The sequence below is a fragment of the Tauraco erythrolophus genome, chromosome 7 (genome assembly GCF_009769465.1).
Source record: "Tauraco erythrolophus isolate bTauEry1 chromosome 7, bTauEry1.pri, whole genome shotgun sequence".
Lineage (NCBI taxonomy): Eukaryota > Metazoa > Chordata > Aves > Musophagiformes > Musophagidae > Tauraco > Tauraco erythrolophus.
In genome coordinates this window covers 60,860,210-60,876,808 of record NC_141471.1, presented here as the reverse complement: position 1 = coordinate 60,876,808, position 16,599 = coordinate 60,860,210, and the positions used below count along the sequence as shown (strand labels likewise).

At 44.5% G+C, this 16,599-nt stretch overlaps 1 protein-coding gene across 1 annotated transcript in view; it reads right to left on the bottom strand.

Moving 5' to 3' along the window:
* The window catches only part of BMPER (BMP binding endothelial regulator), a 147,599-nt gene extending 138,193 nt beyond the window's left edge, over positions 1–9,406 (bottom strand). The window contains exons 1-2 of the mRNA XM_086614458.1: positions 9,295–9,406; positions 8,384–8,469 (exon numbers count right to left, since the gene is read on the bottom strand). Of these exons, the coding sequence (XP_086470584.1) occupies positions 8,384–8,469; positions 9,295–9,406 (198 nt within the window). The remainder of the gene's footprint in view (positions 1–8,383; positions 8,470–9,294) is intronic.
* Between the last annotated feature and the right edge of the window lie 7,193 nt (positions 9,407–16,599).

The window sequence follows — 16,599 nt, the reverse complement described above, 5'->3', positions numbered from 1 at the left end:
GTACGATAGTCATTTTAATAGTAGTATTACAGGTAAAAGCTTTTATACAATATTGTTTTTTCTTCACAACGGCCTTTTATTTGACCATAAGCTCAATATAAAAAGGTTGCATTTTTGTTTGATTTTTTGATTGTCGCTTAATATTTTTCTTCCCTCAAAAATTTCTATTAAAACATGATGGGGAAATAAAACCAGATATTTGGTGGGGGAAAAAATATCTATTTTTATATAGCAGCACAAAGCAGAACAGCAGAAGTACTGACACTGTGAACCATTCACTTACAGGACCATAATTCTTAAAAAGACCGTTAACAACTCCATGGAAGAAACTTGAAAGCTAATAAAATCTATACACAGGTAACCGTATGCTTTTAAAATGCCATTTTGATATTGGACCAGCTCTTTAATAATGTTTTTCTTATTGGCAATAAAAAAGTGCCTTAACTTTGACTGATCCATTTTGCACTTACTGTAGACACATTCCGAAGACATTTGCAACTTATATTACTTTTTTCCATTTAGTTTATGGCATTTTTGTGCCCTTCATATTTTTCCACATATTATTCATACATTTTAAACACGTTCTTTTGTATTTGAGTGCTCTGATCCTTTAATTATGCCAAAGAGAATCTCATTTCCATACCTGATGGATTGGACCTTAATCATCGTTACAGTGACCTATCACCAGCTCTCTTCCAGGAGGGTTTTGCCAAGACCTATAATCGGTTCAGCACTCTGTGCATATGTTTGCTCAGTGCAGCTATGTTAGAAACGTGCAAGGGGTGAACTCTTCACTGTCCCATGTGGTCTGAAACAACATGAAATAGCTTCTTCAAGCCTGCAGATTTCCAGAAAGGCTCCATCATAAGCTGTCACCTACGACCGTGCCCCATGTCTCCAAAGTAAATGTCACGATAAAGCATAGCGAACCGGAGGCAAACATACCTGCAGAGGGATGTGCCACACTCTGAGCTGTGAAGCAAAGTGCAGAGAGGCAGAGAGTGAACTTCAAAAGGTCCACAGATGGCACCGACACAACATCCAGCTGTACAATCCGTACTCTTTCCTCAGAGGTAAAAATTAGACGAGATGTTGCACATGGTACTACTCGGCCAGGGTGGCCATATCTGTATATGGGACTAAACTGACTTGAACATTGCCTCAACGCTGCTGTTGGAAACTTAGAGCATCAAGCTAAAGCACCCATCTTCTACCATAGATAGTTTGTGTTTCATCCTCAGACAGGCCAAATTCTTATCCAACAGGTGTTGCAAAAATTAAGAACAAGTACAACTAAACCTATCTGAATTATCCTTCAGGAGAGCCTACCAAAGCAATCACCTTCACAACAGGTAATTAACCAGCTCTGGGCTCTTGATTCAATTAACTTCTCACATGCAAAACCACCTTCATATATAGTATATAGATATACACACACATACACATTGTTCTTCAGTCTCCATGACAAAGCACATATGGGACACCCAGCTGCATCAGACATGGAGTTATGACTGGTTTTTGGTTCTGGGGCGTTGGTTTTTTTTTTTTCATTTAAGAGATGGCATATACATCTGTATCTTTTTTAAATCGAATAAAAACTAATACAGCTTTCATCATGTTGGAGCATGTTTGTGTTCCAGGAACCCTTCATACACCGATCAAAACAACATTCTCTTTTGCAGTAATATGGGAGCGAAAACTACCAGTACACTACTGTATCATAGACTTTTTTGTCTCTTTGTTTGTTATTTTTGTGGGTGAAGAGAAAGTTGATTATATTATACAGTAATAAAGACCAAGAATATTTAAATTGAAAGAAGATGCAGTCTCAGTAGATTCTGTAGTCCATGTATGTAAACTATTGAAATTAAATTAAATAAAATAGGTATGAAAGAATTGTTTGATGATTTTTTTTTTTTTTTAATATGCACTACTCCACTAAAAGTCATCTGGGCCGCATTATACCTTGACACAACAACAATTGAATCCCGATGTACTAAAACATTGCCATCTTCACTGAACATGTGTCAAACACTTGCTCTCGGGCTAGCTACGGGCTTTCAACTTGTGTATTGTGCCACAGAAACCAACTAATGCTACAGGTAAAGAATCCCAGTGAATCTAGTAGCTTTCTTGCCTTAGCCTGCAATGAGAAGATGAGGTTTTTCAAAGAGTGCAGGGAAGACCAAGGGTAAAGGTTACTTCTTCCATTTTTTGGTTTGCTTGCACTTGGTTACTCTGTTGGTTCAAGCTAGGTAGAATACTAGATCTTACAATGATAAATTTGACATAGCTTTTTATGAGAAAAGATCAAATTCTACATTGCAATTTGGACTTAAAAGAGGAAACTTAAACTAGAGAATGATGTTACATGCCGAATAAAACTTACGCCAAGCTCTGATTTCTAGCTTCCTGAGCTCCTGTCTCCAAACTTTGCTCAGGTTTCCCACACTTGGTTACACTTTCTGGCTCACTTTTACTTCCTTCTGTTCTGGATTCAGGTGATAAAAGGTTGAGACATATGATTACCACTCCTCAGGTGCAGCTGGCAAGTTCAAGGCACAGGCACAAGGGAAGTGGGGAGGAAAGAGGTGGGAGAAACGGCACCAGTTCAGATGGGGTTTGTCAAGATCACTATTGGCTTTTATCAGCTGTCTCTTGACACAATTCACTTTGTTCTAAAGTGTTTTGGGAAAATAAAAAAAATAACAAGAGACCTTTTCTCCCCACAAAGAACACAGCGAAAACAAAACCCTTCATTCTCTTGAAAAAATAAAAAAAGCTCTTGCAATATGAAGGCCACTGTGAGCGGAGGTTTATTTATCTATTTCCTTGCAGTTCCTGGCTTCTCACCTGTCCCTTTCAGCTGGCATTTTCGATATGGTCATTTTAAAACTACATACACCACTGGCCAATGGATAGGTTATTCTTGGATCTGTGCTTGCATCTGGCAAAGTGTTCAGGGTCCATGCAGACGATGATAAACGAGCATGAAATGACATGGCTCTCCTCACCACCACTGGCACCACCGCCTGTCATCGTTGTCGCCGCTGAGCTCATCTCACCTTCGAAAAACTCAGCACTCAGAAGTTTAATTCGGGCTAAATTAATTCTGTTGGGTTTTTACATTCTCCTCCCATAATTATGCACGGGTTCTCATTTCACCTATTTCCGACGGACTGTAGAGGTTTTATGTCTTTTCCACGCGTATTTCTCGAAAGCAAATGCCATAATATCAGGTGTGAGCCTACTTCTATTTTGAGTTTTAGATACCTTCCAGCCAAAAAGCTGTACCAACAAAAACTCTCGCTCTACTTGATCATTTACCGTACTTGTACCAGAGTTGAACTTCAATATTCCATGCCTATTTTATATGCTGACACCCTTATAAAAGAAATCTAACCAAAAGTTCTCCCAATATTCTGTTAATAGCATTTTACCTCTAACATTTCAAAATCCTCAATATATATCTGCACTACTAAAAGTCCAAAACTTACCCAAAAGCAGTAGGTTTTCACATTTATGAAGTTTTGTTTCTACTATACAGAAATTCACCCACACCTCCACTACCTCCAGCCCAAAACTTTCACATCTGAAATATAAAGATCTAACTCTGTCATACACGAAGTGTTTGGTTTACTCAAACTGCACAAGGTGTGTCAAATGCTCCTATGGATTCAAACAAATTTGTTTTTCCACACGTATGAGAATATTTTTAGAAGAAAATTTTTGAATTAGGTAGTGTAGTTATAACTGCTTGCAGTCTTAAAGCATTTAATAACTGAAATAATATATTTCTCAAACTGAATCAATATAATTCCACTACGAATACCATCAAGATTATATATTTTTACCTACAATCATGATGCCAGTTCAGACAAGTTCTTTAAAATCCTAACCTTTTTTCAGTCAACTTCATCACGCACAGTTTCACTACTTTGATTTTCAGAAGACAAATTGGTACACTATTGACCACTGAGCATAAAATAATTTCAGAACTATATGTTCTCTAAGATCTCTTTTTGCACTGTCAAGGGCCACATCATTATTTGAAATAAGAGCTTCCCCTTTTTCGACAATACTTTTTGTTCACAAAGTTGGTTTACTTAGTCCTTGTTACTGCCTGTCACATCAAGCACTTCCTTCCAGTCGTTCACCTTCCTCTGATACAGAGGTTGCTGCAGCTTAGGGTGTTTTCCATCCCTTCCCTTCCACCAGAGAAGTCTTTAGCTATAAAGACTTACGTGGTTGCAATGGGGCAGTCAAGCATGTCATACTACACCGGCACTTCCCAAGTAGGTCTACCTGCTCTTTTTACATGACCTAGCTTCAGAACAACAATTTTCCAGCACAACTTCCATATTTCTGTTTTACCCATTAGCTCTAAGCACTAGGATGCCGGTGCTTTCTCCAGTTTCTGTTTTTAACAGCATATAAGGTGAATGCACGAGAAAGCAGGTACTTTCAGTTGCCTTCACCCTGCTTGGTGCTATTCCCATATCCCAAATGCTATGGAAAGCCAGGTGGCATGGTGGCTTCCCAGAGATAGCGTATCTCCTCGGAGATGTGGAACCACAGACATCCAAAGTGGAAGTGGTCAGAAGACCAGAAGCACACCAGCTCTAACAGCATTCTGCAGATAGCAACAGCAAGTCATAAACCACGGTTCTCAAAAACCTCTGGATCATGAAATCAGCTTGAATTTGCCATTGCTCATCCACACCTCGGAAAAAGCTCCGGAGAGCAGACACAGCAAAAACCTGGCATCTTTATAGCCCATCCGTTGTCAGAGAGACAAAAAAGAAACTGAGTGTCTTCATACTGTGGCTATACCACCCACATCCAACTGTAAAGTGAAAGTGCATGAAGTGAGAAGGGATGGCTTTGTAGTCAAACCATTAGACCAGAAATTAGGAGACCTAAGCTTTCATCACAGTCCTATAAGAAATTCCTTGTGGATAAACCACAATCTTTCTTTGACTTTGATGTTTTTCTCTATAAAAAGAGTAAAAATAGCCACTTCTTGCAGTCAGCTGTAATTAATGACCAGTTCTTTGGAGATCAAATTCATCCATGTTTATTAAGCACTTAGAGATGATTAGTTGGACAGCAATATACCATTGCTAAAGTGTTGTAATTGTAAAAGCTCACATTGAAACTATTGTCTTACAGATGTTAGAAATGACTGGTTTTATGAGCATTATTAAGACCATAAAGTAGAGATGCATAAATTACAAATTAGGGAACTCTAGATTTTAGCCATAGTAGCTTGTTCCGCAGGTAGTTCTTGCATACAGAGCTACAGTGTGCATTTACTCACACACACACACAATCAGTGTCACCTGTTTCCTGATATTAAGGGCAAGCATCAGTGCTGTTCCGTGCACTCCACATTTCATTTTGACAAGTAGGGAAGCCCAAAACAGAGTTATCTCATGGTTGGTGCAGTGCTTTTTTATTGGAAAAGCATTACCTATCCTTCACAAGTGAATTATTTACTACGTACTACATACGAAATCTCCAGCACATGTCCCCCAGTCTGAATTCCCATATCACCACCACTTCTCCTTCCACGTTACAGCAGATGCTCAAGAATGAATTCATCGTTTGGTAGCTAGACTTGGCTGTTGCTAAGAGATCCCCACCAGCATCCCTTTTGTATTCAAGATTCAGGATTTTGTGTTACCACTAACTCTAAAACAAGAGCTAGAAGCTTAATTAAAGCAGCACCTCCAGAAGCCAGCGTCTGCTTTATCTGCCTTGTTCTTGTTCCTGTCCCAAAAATCTGTCCGCCCCGTTTCCACTAATCAACGAGAAAAGACAACTTTTGCTTTTGGTCTTCCTACCAAGACTTCTCAGTGGTGGATACGGAATTGCATGTGTAATTGCTCTTTGCAGTCTTTGTTGCATTATTGCAACTTACAACCTGTGAGTTTCCAGTTTTTACCACATTTGCTCTTAGAGTACTACCCCTCGCTTTGCCCTCCCAATGGATTTAGCCTACTAAGTGAACGCTGGATGCTGCTTTCCTTACACTGCCTGCCTCTTTCTCCCTTGCCAGGATGCATCCACGTGCTCCGCAGGACACAACCGGCAGACTCAGATCTGTCAAACACTTGGTGATTCAGTTCCAGCGTTTCAGTTCTGTCTCCTCTCATTTGTGAGGTGGGAAAGTCCTGGAAGGGAGTTATTTAGATATTCCTCCTCTTCCCAGAGCTATTCAGATTTCCGTAACTTGTGCAGTTATTTATGGCAGCTTGCAGTCATGGAAATGTATCACGGCTATGGGAGACCTGCCATAATCCAATCCGGTATTTCAGTTACTCGCTTTACCGGTGTTTTTTAACACAAGTGCCCTCTGTTGAATTTTCTGTCCTCTCCTGGACAGCAATTGCTTCCTTCCTGGAACAGCTGATTAAGCTCTCTTTTTAGTTGCTCACTTCTTACGATATGAACATCCATCAGGTTTGCCCTTGAAGAGTATGATCAGTCTTCCAGAGAAAGTTCCTCACTGAATTGCTATTAAACAATCAATATTTCTAGTTAGACGTAAGGAAACCTGGTTCTCTCTTCCCTCCTGGTCACAAATCACCACATCGTTTCTTTTGTTTCTGCTCTCCCCAGACCTCTTAAAATTGATCTTTTCCCTTGTGGCAGACCTGAACAAAGATTTCAGCAACGGGCTGTCCAATAAGTCACTGCTTTGGATGCTGTGCAGCGTTAAAGACAGTATCTCCAGACTGGTTTCCTTCTCTTCTACCAGGTCTCCCAGCTTCCAAATCAAGAAACAGAAATCACATTTATCCTTTGGGAGAAATAAAACAGAGCGTATCCAGTGCAGGTAACTGCAGTAACTCACTTGGCATCTGTACTTTTAATAAAATGTAGAGTCCTCCTTGCATAGGAGGGAGTCAAATGCCCTCAAGTTGCCATTTCACTAAAGTAAGCCCTACAAACCACAGAGATTTAGAGTTCTTACATCCAATAATTCTTGCAGTTCTTCATGTTCGTGCACTAAAAGGGTGTTCATTGATTTAATAAAGCCAAGGTCTAGAGAGATCTATAAATACAAGTGTTTTACCCTGATGCATTATTGCCCTGATGCCCAAGACTGAACTTCTGCTCCTTCACAGATAAATTGCTTCCTCACTGGTTAACACCAGCTTCCATTAGCAAGAGTGGTGGCAGACATATTTGGGAAGGTGATCCATGATAAAACGCAGCTTTTTGTCTTTTTTTTTTTGTTTTCCCTTTGATTTCTTCACTCACCACATCCCATGCTCCTCCTTTCCCCATCTCCCTCTACTCAGAAGAATCAATAACTTATTCTACATCATTATTAGCTAAAAAGTTATCATTGAGTCTTATTTAAAATCTATTGAGCTCAGCACAGCGATATACATCGACCTCAGGGGGTCGATCAGGTTCTTACAGGTGCCAAAATTTCCTTCTAAAAGGCAGTACGAAACAGTTATTTAAGCCTTTTATAGACTCATAAGAATGCTGGCTAATGCTAATAATATTAATAGCCATAACAGAAGCGGGGGGAGAGGGTGTCTTGATATTTCAGTCCTGAAGCAGAACACCTTCTGTACATTCAGCTACTCTGTAACTTCCAAAATGTAAAACGTAATGCTTTCTGGTCTATCCTTTTCTTTGCATTCAACAGCAAATTAAGGTTTATGGCTTTCTTCTAAATATATTGTATGATGTTTTATTTAGAACAACTGTATTTCAGTAACTCCTAAGCCTTGGCTTGTCCAGCTGAACTACTCCCAAAAACGCTTAATTCCGAAGCAGACTTACAAAGAAAGGGAATGTTTCTCCCCAAAACGCCTATCAGATAGCTAGCAACTTTATTAACCACTGAATTCCCAGCACAGCAGGCAGCATCATCCTCAGAACAAAGCTTTTTGATGAAAGCATCACTTGAGCTTTCGCTGTCGTCTTACTACAGTGTGTAGAGTCACGTTGCAGCCCTCACCCTGCACCCTTGGGCAGCTCCTCAGCCACCAGCAAGTGAAACCAAGCACGTGGGAGCTCGAAGCCAGCAGCATTCCCAAACCTCTCTTTCATCCTCTTTGCTGAGCTACACGCTCAGCTTTGTGAAAACAGTTCTCCCTCCAAATTCACATGGTAAACACAGTTTCACAATGTCATATTAAAGTCAGGTACGACTTTGCGTCCTGGAGCGTTAAAGTCAAAGAAATGATTGCTGGATCATGGATTGGATTACTTTCCATTAGCTCGGCTCCGAGATAACCTTGTGTTACATAAAAGCGACAGAGGTACCCAAGATTTGATTATGTGAAACGTTCCCCTCTCAGAGCAGTTACTTTTAGCACAGGCCTGAATGTTCTTATTATCTGAAATCCAAACTTACCAGGCAAACACACATTATGCAAGGGTTGTCTGTGATAAACGGTATCTGCAGAATTTCTCCTTCATTTTCACATTTTGCAACCGATCCTGAAACAGAAATAAAAAGTTTAAAAATATTGACACACTTCGATTCCCCCAGCTGGTTTTGGAAACTGTCCTTGTTGCACTCACGTTTAACCCCTGCTCTATGCCCAGCCTTCAATTTTAATTCTTTCCTTAATTTGCTCGTTTTAAGCAAGCAAGGATGTTGCTTAAGATTCCAAAGGGAACTGGAAAATGACTGGCCTTTTATTGCTGCGCAAACCTAGACTTGCTTTGTGCCCCAGTTATAGCAAAGAAGGACGCTTTTGCTCTTCTCAGATGACGTGTGGAGAATAACGAGCACTCCATGCAAAGCAGGATACTTCTGTATCCATAGATCCAGAGCAGAAAGCTGTCCATTACGCTCCGAGGGCTTGGACCAGGAGCACGGCACGAGCGCTAAACCAAGCATCCTTTCAACGCACGACAGCCAACTGGCAAATGAGTCAGAATTAGCAGGCTGCCTGTCGATCGGGATCAAATTAGAAATCCCTTTACGGCCCTCGTGCTGATTAGCCGGCATTGTGTCACGCCGGAGTCACTTCTCGAGAGCTAACGGCTCCTTGCTTGCACTACTAATTGATCCAGCGTTTCCCTCCATGCCCCCGACATCCGGAAAACACAACCCCCGAGGGGAAAGGGGGAAAAAGGAAAATTAAAAAGGGAAGGGGAGGCACAGTTCCGGCGTTCACCTGCCCCAAACCACGCGGTTACACCTCCCGCCCTTCCCGCGCAACGCCGGGCAGCCCCCGCGCCCGACGCCGGGTCTCGGCGGCAGGTGGGCACCGCGCAGCCTGCGCGCCCCCCCCTCCCCCCCCCGCTCCCCCTTACCTGTGAGCAGGGAGGAGGCCAGAGCCCCGGGGAGGCAGAGGGCGCCCAGGAGGACGGCGGCGGCCGGGACGAGGCGCGGAGCCGCCGGCCAGCCCCCGCCGAGCCGGGGCATCGTCCCGGGGGGATGCCGCTGCCCGCCGGCGGCGGGGCAGCGTCCGGGACGCGCCGTCGGGTGGGGGAGCCCGGCCGCCGCCTGCGCGCCCGCCCCAGCACCGATCCCCGGAGCCGGGCAGCAGCGGGGGGCGGGGGTGAGGAGCAGGACGGGAGACGGTGGCCCGCCGGGGAGTCCCACCCCACGGCGGCACCGGGGGAGGGGACTGTGGGTGCGGGGAAAGGAGCTGTCAGCGCCTGCCCCTCGGCCCCGCACCCCCTCTTTCCATCACCCCCCTCCCCTGCCCGCATCCCTTCTTATACCTTCCTCTCCCCATAGTCCCTCCTCCGGCACCCCCCGGCCCCCATGCCTCCCTCCCCCCCGGCGCACACACGCACAGACAGGCTGCCAGCCCCAGACCCCGTTCCCCTGCCGGGAGATGCCCGGCCACTCCCTCCCCCGGCCCCGCCGAGCACCGCCCGGGCCGGCCGCGGCGTCGGGGGGCTGCGCCCGCGGCCGCTCGGCGGGTGGGGCGGGGGAAAGGGAGAGGATCGAGGAGCAGAGGAGGAAAGAAGAAGAAGAGGAAAAGGTAAAACAGAACTAGGACGGGAGGAAACGCGGATCCTCGGACAAGTCCGGTGCGGCGCAAACCCCGGTACCTGGGCAGAGAGCGGCGGCTCCGGCGGGCTCGGCAGCCCGGCTCGTGTCCGTGCCATTTATGCTCGCTGTCGGGTTTTACCGGCCGTCGGCGAGCCGGGAGAGGGAAGAAGGGAAGACCGGGAGGGAGCGAGACGAAGTGGGGGTGACACGGAGGCTGCCCGCGGCGGCGCTCCGCTCCCCCCCCGCCCGCCGGGCCGCGGCCGCCGAGATCCCCTCCCGCCTCCCCTCCGTCCCCGGTGCTGCCCCCTCTCTCACGGCAGCCGCAGCACAAACGCCCGCGGCCGGAGGCCGCCGCTTCCCGACGCCGCTGCCCCTCGAAGGGGCTTTTCTCCGGCCTTGCCCGCCCAGCCCCGGGGCTGCCTCTGCCCATCGGGGCTGCCCCTGCCCATCGGGGCTCGGCAGGGCTGGGGCTGAGCCCGCCCGAGGCGCTGCGGAGCGGCAGCGACCGGGGCCGCGCTCTCCCTCCCGGAGCCTGACCTGGTCCCTCGGTCCGTCGCTCCCCGGTGGGCTGGAGCCTTTGCAGCTCCTCCTTAACGCTTCCCGTTTGCAGGGCCACGCTTTGCTCTCCGAGGTATAGACACGGGCACCATTAACTACAGGCATCACCGAAACCGAGCTTCTGCACACGCCGATACACGGAGGGTCTGGACGGGGTGGCACTGGCGGTGCGTGGCTGGAGGGTTTTTTTCTTCCAAAAAAGATCTTCCCAAGCCTGTTTTACAAACTGTTTTCCTTCAAACGGTGATGTTTCGTTCAGGGAAATGAGTGCTCTCTGAAATAAACTAGTCTGGCAACGTTTTTGGATTTGTACACGTTCTTATTTTCTTTCTTTGGGGGGTAGATGTGAGCTGCTGTTTCAAAAAAAGCTTACAGTAGTGGCAAATCGGGTGCACAGCAGGCTGGTATGTGCAGGACTACTTTAAATACATTTCACTTCCCAGGAAGATGCAAGACAAATAGATTTGCATGTTCATTTTAAGAATAAAACCCAAAAGCCGAGAACTCTGAAAGCCCACATCTTCGTTCCAAAAAAATAAGATACGTACATCTTATTTCCAACACAATTCATCACCTGCCACGAGGGTAGGAAGCAAAAGTCCTAAAATAGCTAAAATTGCACCTATGATAGGACTATGGAAAACCTATACTGGTAAACTTATAGACATCCCTAGCAAATCTCTCTCTATGAACAAGAGCCTACTTTTTTCTTATTTCCCAACCTCAACCTGTACAGTTGGAAGCTCCATAGGCAAATATATAGAGAGATGCCATTAAAAGGGGTTTATATTCCCTGAAAATACAAGTGGCATACAAAATTTGCTTCACATTGTGTAGAGTAAGTAACAAACTTGGTACATAAATACAGTGCGTGTAACCTGGGTATATTTTTTTTTTGGGGGGGGGGGAGAATGTTGTCTTCACCATTCCCTGCATTTTAAACATAGATGAGCCTGTAGAAGTACATATAATTACACACTACTCCAGAAGAGATTTTTCACATGTCCAAATGTTTTTTTCCATTGGAAAGATGTACTGAATCTTTTGGCAAACTGGCTTTTTCTTACTTCTCTATCTGTAATCAGTGCCTGCATTTCCCTTTTCTAATTCTAGCCACAGCCCTTCTAAAGCAACAGCCGGAGGGGAAAAGAAAATCTACCCTAATAATTTCTCAAGTGACAACTACCACAGGAGAGTACTTATATCATTGTGTGCATCGAATCTGCTCTTCGTGATGGTCTAAAATTCATTAAATATTAACATCACCCGGTGTGAGAAACACACAAATCACAATGAGGGCATCGAATAACAATTCAGGCATCCAAATAACAGCAGGGAACTTGCTAAGATACTCTGAAAATGCAAAAAGTCTCACCTCCTTTATAAAATGAAGACAAGAGGCGACAGCAGCTGAACTTGACACTCGGTCTCTGCCATAACTCATTCCGTTAACAAAAGTACATAATGGAATCATACCTAAGGCAGGGAAGTTACGGAGTAATACACAGATTTGTTACACAGTTTTACTTTTCCAGTGGGGGGAAAAAAAAAGTGTGATCATTGCCAAAGCACCTTCAACACACAGATTAGGCCTAAAACTACCTATGAAACAACATCTGTGACGTGAAAATATGGTCCACGAGGTGAACTCACTGGGTCCGTGCCTCTTTCATGGTAGCATCAGTGTTGAGGTGAGGACTTCATCCTCTTCGTTGCTTGAAACACCTGCTGACGTGGGGCTCAGCCTCCCCGTGCCATGCCTACACCACGCTTTCCAGACCATTAGCTGCCCAGTAAAAGAGGTGCTGAGGACTTGGGCTGTCTCTGAGCTTCCTGACACCCTGGTTCCCAGCCTCCTCTCTCATCGGGGAACAGGGAGACGCTCACTGTCAGTAGAAACCTCTGTTTCTTCCTGGTATCAATAATGGTCATGGAGGAAGATTGTGCCTTCATTTAAACCTCTCATGAAGTAAAACCCAGCCTGGGAGGGAAATGCGCCATCCTAATCCTCCCCCACCTTAGTTTCACCCATTCAGTGCTACAGGTACGGGGTTTGCCTCAGCTTTTTACCTCTCCCTTACCCCATCTCCCAAGTGCATCTTACGGGAGGTCAGCATCCTTTCTGGCAGTAGTGCCGATTAAGCACAGTTTCAAGAGTTTTTTCACTTTTGCATCCCTGTTAGAAAAAGTACTTGTTTTTCCAAGAAACATACAAAGCTGCGGTAATTTTAGGAAAATCAGCGGTCACGTTGAAAAACGCGTCCTGCTATTGGATGCGGAGAGAGAATTTTTTATGTGGCAGCAGTTAAAACAGAAGTCATGTGTCATCAAAAACCTCACCTCTTTTGTATAAGCAGTAGATGTTACCAGTTGTTATTGAGAGGATACGTTCCTTAGCTCGGTTTATTCGTCAGCCTGGGCTCAGCCAACTTGACCAAGCAGTAGCTGTTCACAAATACCCCTTTGTACCTAATTCAACCCCTTCTTCAGTGATGCTTTCCCAGAGGTCAGCCAGAAAACATCGTCAGCCATCAGCTGGTCATAATAAGGTTCAACTTAGCACCCACATATAAAGAAAAGAAAGCTTTATGGTTAACAATAGTAACAGTGAAGAAGATGGCAGTGATCACATTCACATCCATCTTCATGATTATCTGTTTTACTAGCAAGTCAGAAATGCCTAGAAAGCCTGTTCTTCCTGGGCTAGAGAATTCTCCCAGAAGCGGAGGAATGCACGGAATCACTAGAATTCATATATTTGTATAATACATGTATTTTCCTTTTTTTAGGAAACTCTCTCTTCTAGGTCTTGGGCATAAGCCTTCCTAAGGGTCCCTTACCACGCAACAAACACGCTACATAGGAGCACGTATACATCAGCACAGGGAGCATCCCTGCTTTTATGTTGCTATGGGCTATTTTAACACAGTTTCTTTGCATTTATGAGACATCTCAGAATGAAGAAGAAGAAAACATCTCTGATAAACACTGCATTGAAGGCTACATAAATTGGCACAACTCAACTGTTTCCAGTTCTGTGGAACTGGAACTATGCAGTCACGAGGCACCGAAGGTGGTTTGCGTATCAGATTAAGCTCACGCATTTCTATTGTTATTGACATTTTACTAAAGATAAAGAATTCTCCATCCAATAACTTAGATAATCAAAAAAAAGTCACACACATCTGTTAGAGGTGTGCATCTGATAAGCTTCGACCTTGCGAATTCTTGTAATTTGGGAAAGTGTTTTATTATTGTCATGCATCAGCACACAGCAATCGGGAAGCTCTGTAGTAACTCACTCATAGGATTGTGGTGGAGACATTGCACCTTCATGCAGGAGAGCAGATGGGAGTTACTCTCCTGTTCATCTTTCAGTGGCTAAACAGGTCTTCACAGTTCGGTTGTACTGAGCTGGGCTGCAGTCTTTCAAATGCTCACGCATGTTCATTCATTTCTGTGCTTAATCACGTTTTAAAAGTGTTTTAAAAGTCTATCAGTGTGAACAAATAGTATTTCTCACAGGGGCTCTTTTCCTCCAGGAGATACTGTTAATAAACCTCGAGACTGGCCTGACTACGTCAAAGAGGTGCTCCTGACAAAGCTCCCCTAGTGCAAAATATTCAGAAAACTAAATGGATGTAAGTGAGATCTGGAGACCACACTAAGAGGTTTTAAAACTGTAACAGGATTAAAAATTGCATATGGTCAAAGTCCTTAAATAAAAGGAAAGTACGAGAAAGTATCTAAAAGTTACAGTGAGACTTACTTGAATAAATGTTTATAAATTTTATCAAACAACTCATCATTTTGACAGTTTTCCATAAACCCCTGGAACATGCAAAGCATTTAATTTATTTGTGGCAAGATAAAGATAATGAGTAACATTTTAGAAGTTTATTAACATAGAATGTCCTGGCACAGTTAAACTTGCATACTTCTATTGTTTAAATTATATTTTTCTAAGAGCTCAAAGTTAGCCTTACAAAAGGGAGTTTCTCATTGCAAAAGTCTTCAGAATGATCCTCATCATCTGTGTTTGTACAAACCAAACGAACAGAGCATCAACTAAACTGGGTATAAATGCCACCAGTACCTCAAACTGAAAATACTTGTGTGCAGCAGAAATTATCACTCCAATACAGAGACGATGGACTGCTGTAGTAGTCCATATCGAATATGCTAAAACAACAAAAAAAAGTAAATTATAACAGAAATGCTGATGCTGCCTTAACTATGGGGTTCCCAGCAGAAGCTATTCAAGAGGCCACAGGCCAAGCAAACAGAATGAAGTGGCACATGCTTGTATTCCTTGTTGTTACTTCCCTGCTGTAAATAGCTGGTCTTCCTCAGAGAGTAAAAATTATTCTGAGTTATGTGTTTTTGTGCGAGGTTTACCCTTGAACATCTGCCGTGTCTGATAAAGGATAAGAGCTGATGATATCACATGAAGAGGGACACACACGAGGTGTTTCTCTGGTTTCAGTTTGTGAGATAAACACAAACTGGATGGAGAATTGACCGGCTGCTATCCCAGCTAATAAATGCAACCAACAAGGAACACTCTAGAAACGTTTTGTAAAACGGAAGATTGATGATTGTAGATGAGGACGGACCCTCTCTGTACTAGAGAGGGACGCACTGCACGAGCAGAAAGTCTGGATCCCACCCCTTAAAAGACAAGACATGCTTATTTTGACAGAGGATTTTTCCCTCCAGCCAGGACCCAGTTCAGCAGCAGCTGCCCCTGCCAAGCGCAGGAAGGCAAAGGCTCCCGTTTTTCCTGAAAGACACATTTCCAGCCACACACATCCTGTAAGACCACCACTTCACCTACTGAGGCTCTACCTCCTCAGTCCATTCCTCCCGCTGCTGTTCCCGTTTTGCAGCAGCATTTCTCCCAGGACTTTTTTTTTTTTTTGAATGACAACTAAAGGCTTAAAAAAAAAAAAATAAATCAACAAACCCAGAACCCTCCGAGCTGATGCTGGGGGAAACAAAATACATCAAGTCGGAGCCTCCGCTCGTTCGCATGGGTGCCCTCACTCGCACTCGCAGGAGCGAGAGGAGACCAAGGGCCATTAATTTTAAGCCGTCTCTAATAAAAAGTTACAGCTTGTCGACAACGGCAGGCAGAGCCGAGGAGATGCTGTGCGGTGCAGCTGCGGGCAGGTGGCAGCCTTGGGAGACCGGAGCTCTGCAGGGATGAGCTGGAAGCTGCTTCCCCGGGGAACCTGAACCCCAGATCTGGTGATAGCCCTCCGATCCGCATGTGCTTATGTCTTGCTCCTAACACGAGCGAAACGCTCTCTTGGTTTGTTCCCGGAACGTGATTTTTCTTGTCTCTCCTCTGGCTTTGGCTACAGAGGACATTGGCTGTTACTGTCCCTGCCATCGGCACAATGTACCTTATTGTATCTGGAAACAAAACAAAAGATAGTTTTACAAAGAACCCCTATTTATCGTTATTTTCCAGACACAAAGCTTAAGAAATTTACCGCTTACTTTTTTTCTTAAGAAAATTCCCTATGCAGCATGACAGCTGGTACAGGTGAGAAATCATAGAATGGTTAGGGCTGGAAGGGACCTTCAAAGGTCATCTAGGCCAACCCCCCTGCAAGGAACAGGGATACCTCCAACTAGATCAGGTTGCTCAGGGCCTCATCCAACCTGGCCTTGAACGTCTCCAGGGATGGAGCATCCACCACCTCTCTGGGCAACCTGTTCCAGTGTTCTACAACTCTCATGGTAAAAAAATTTTTTCCTAATGTCCAATCTGAATCTACTTCCCTCTATTTTAAAACCATTACCCCTTGTCCTATCACAACAGGCCCTCCTGAACAGCCTCTCCCCATCTTTCTTGTAGGCCCCCTTGAGGTACGGGAAGACCGCTATAAATACTCCTTATTATTTCTTCTTGGCTTCAATTTAAACGAAGCACACTCGATTAAGCATGAACACCCGATCTGTCCTACTGACTGACAGTACCACACATAGATAGCAATGAATTGACAATCATAAGCAGTCTTCTTCAGCTCCAGCCATCGGGATACGTT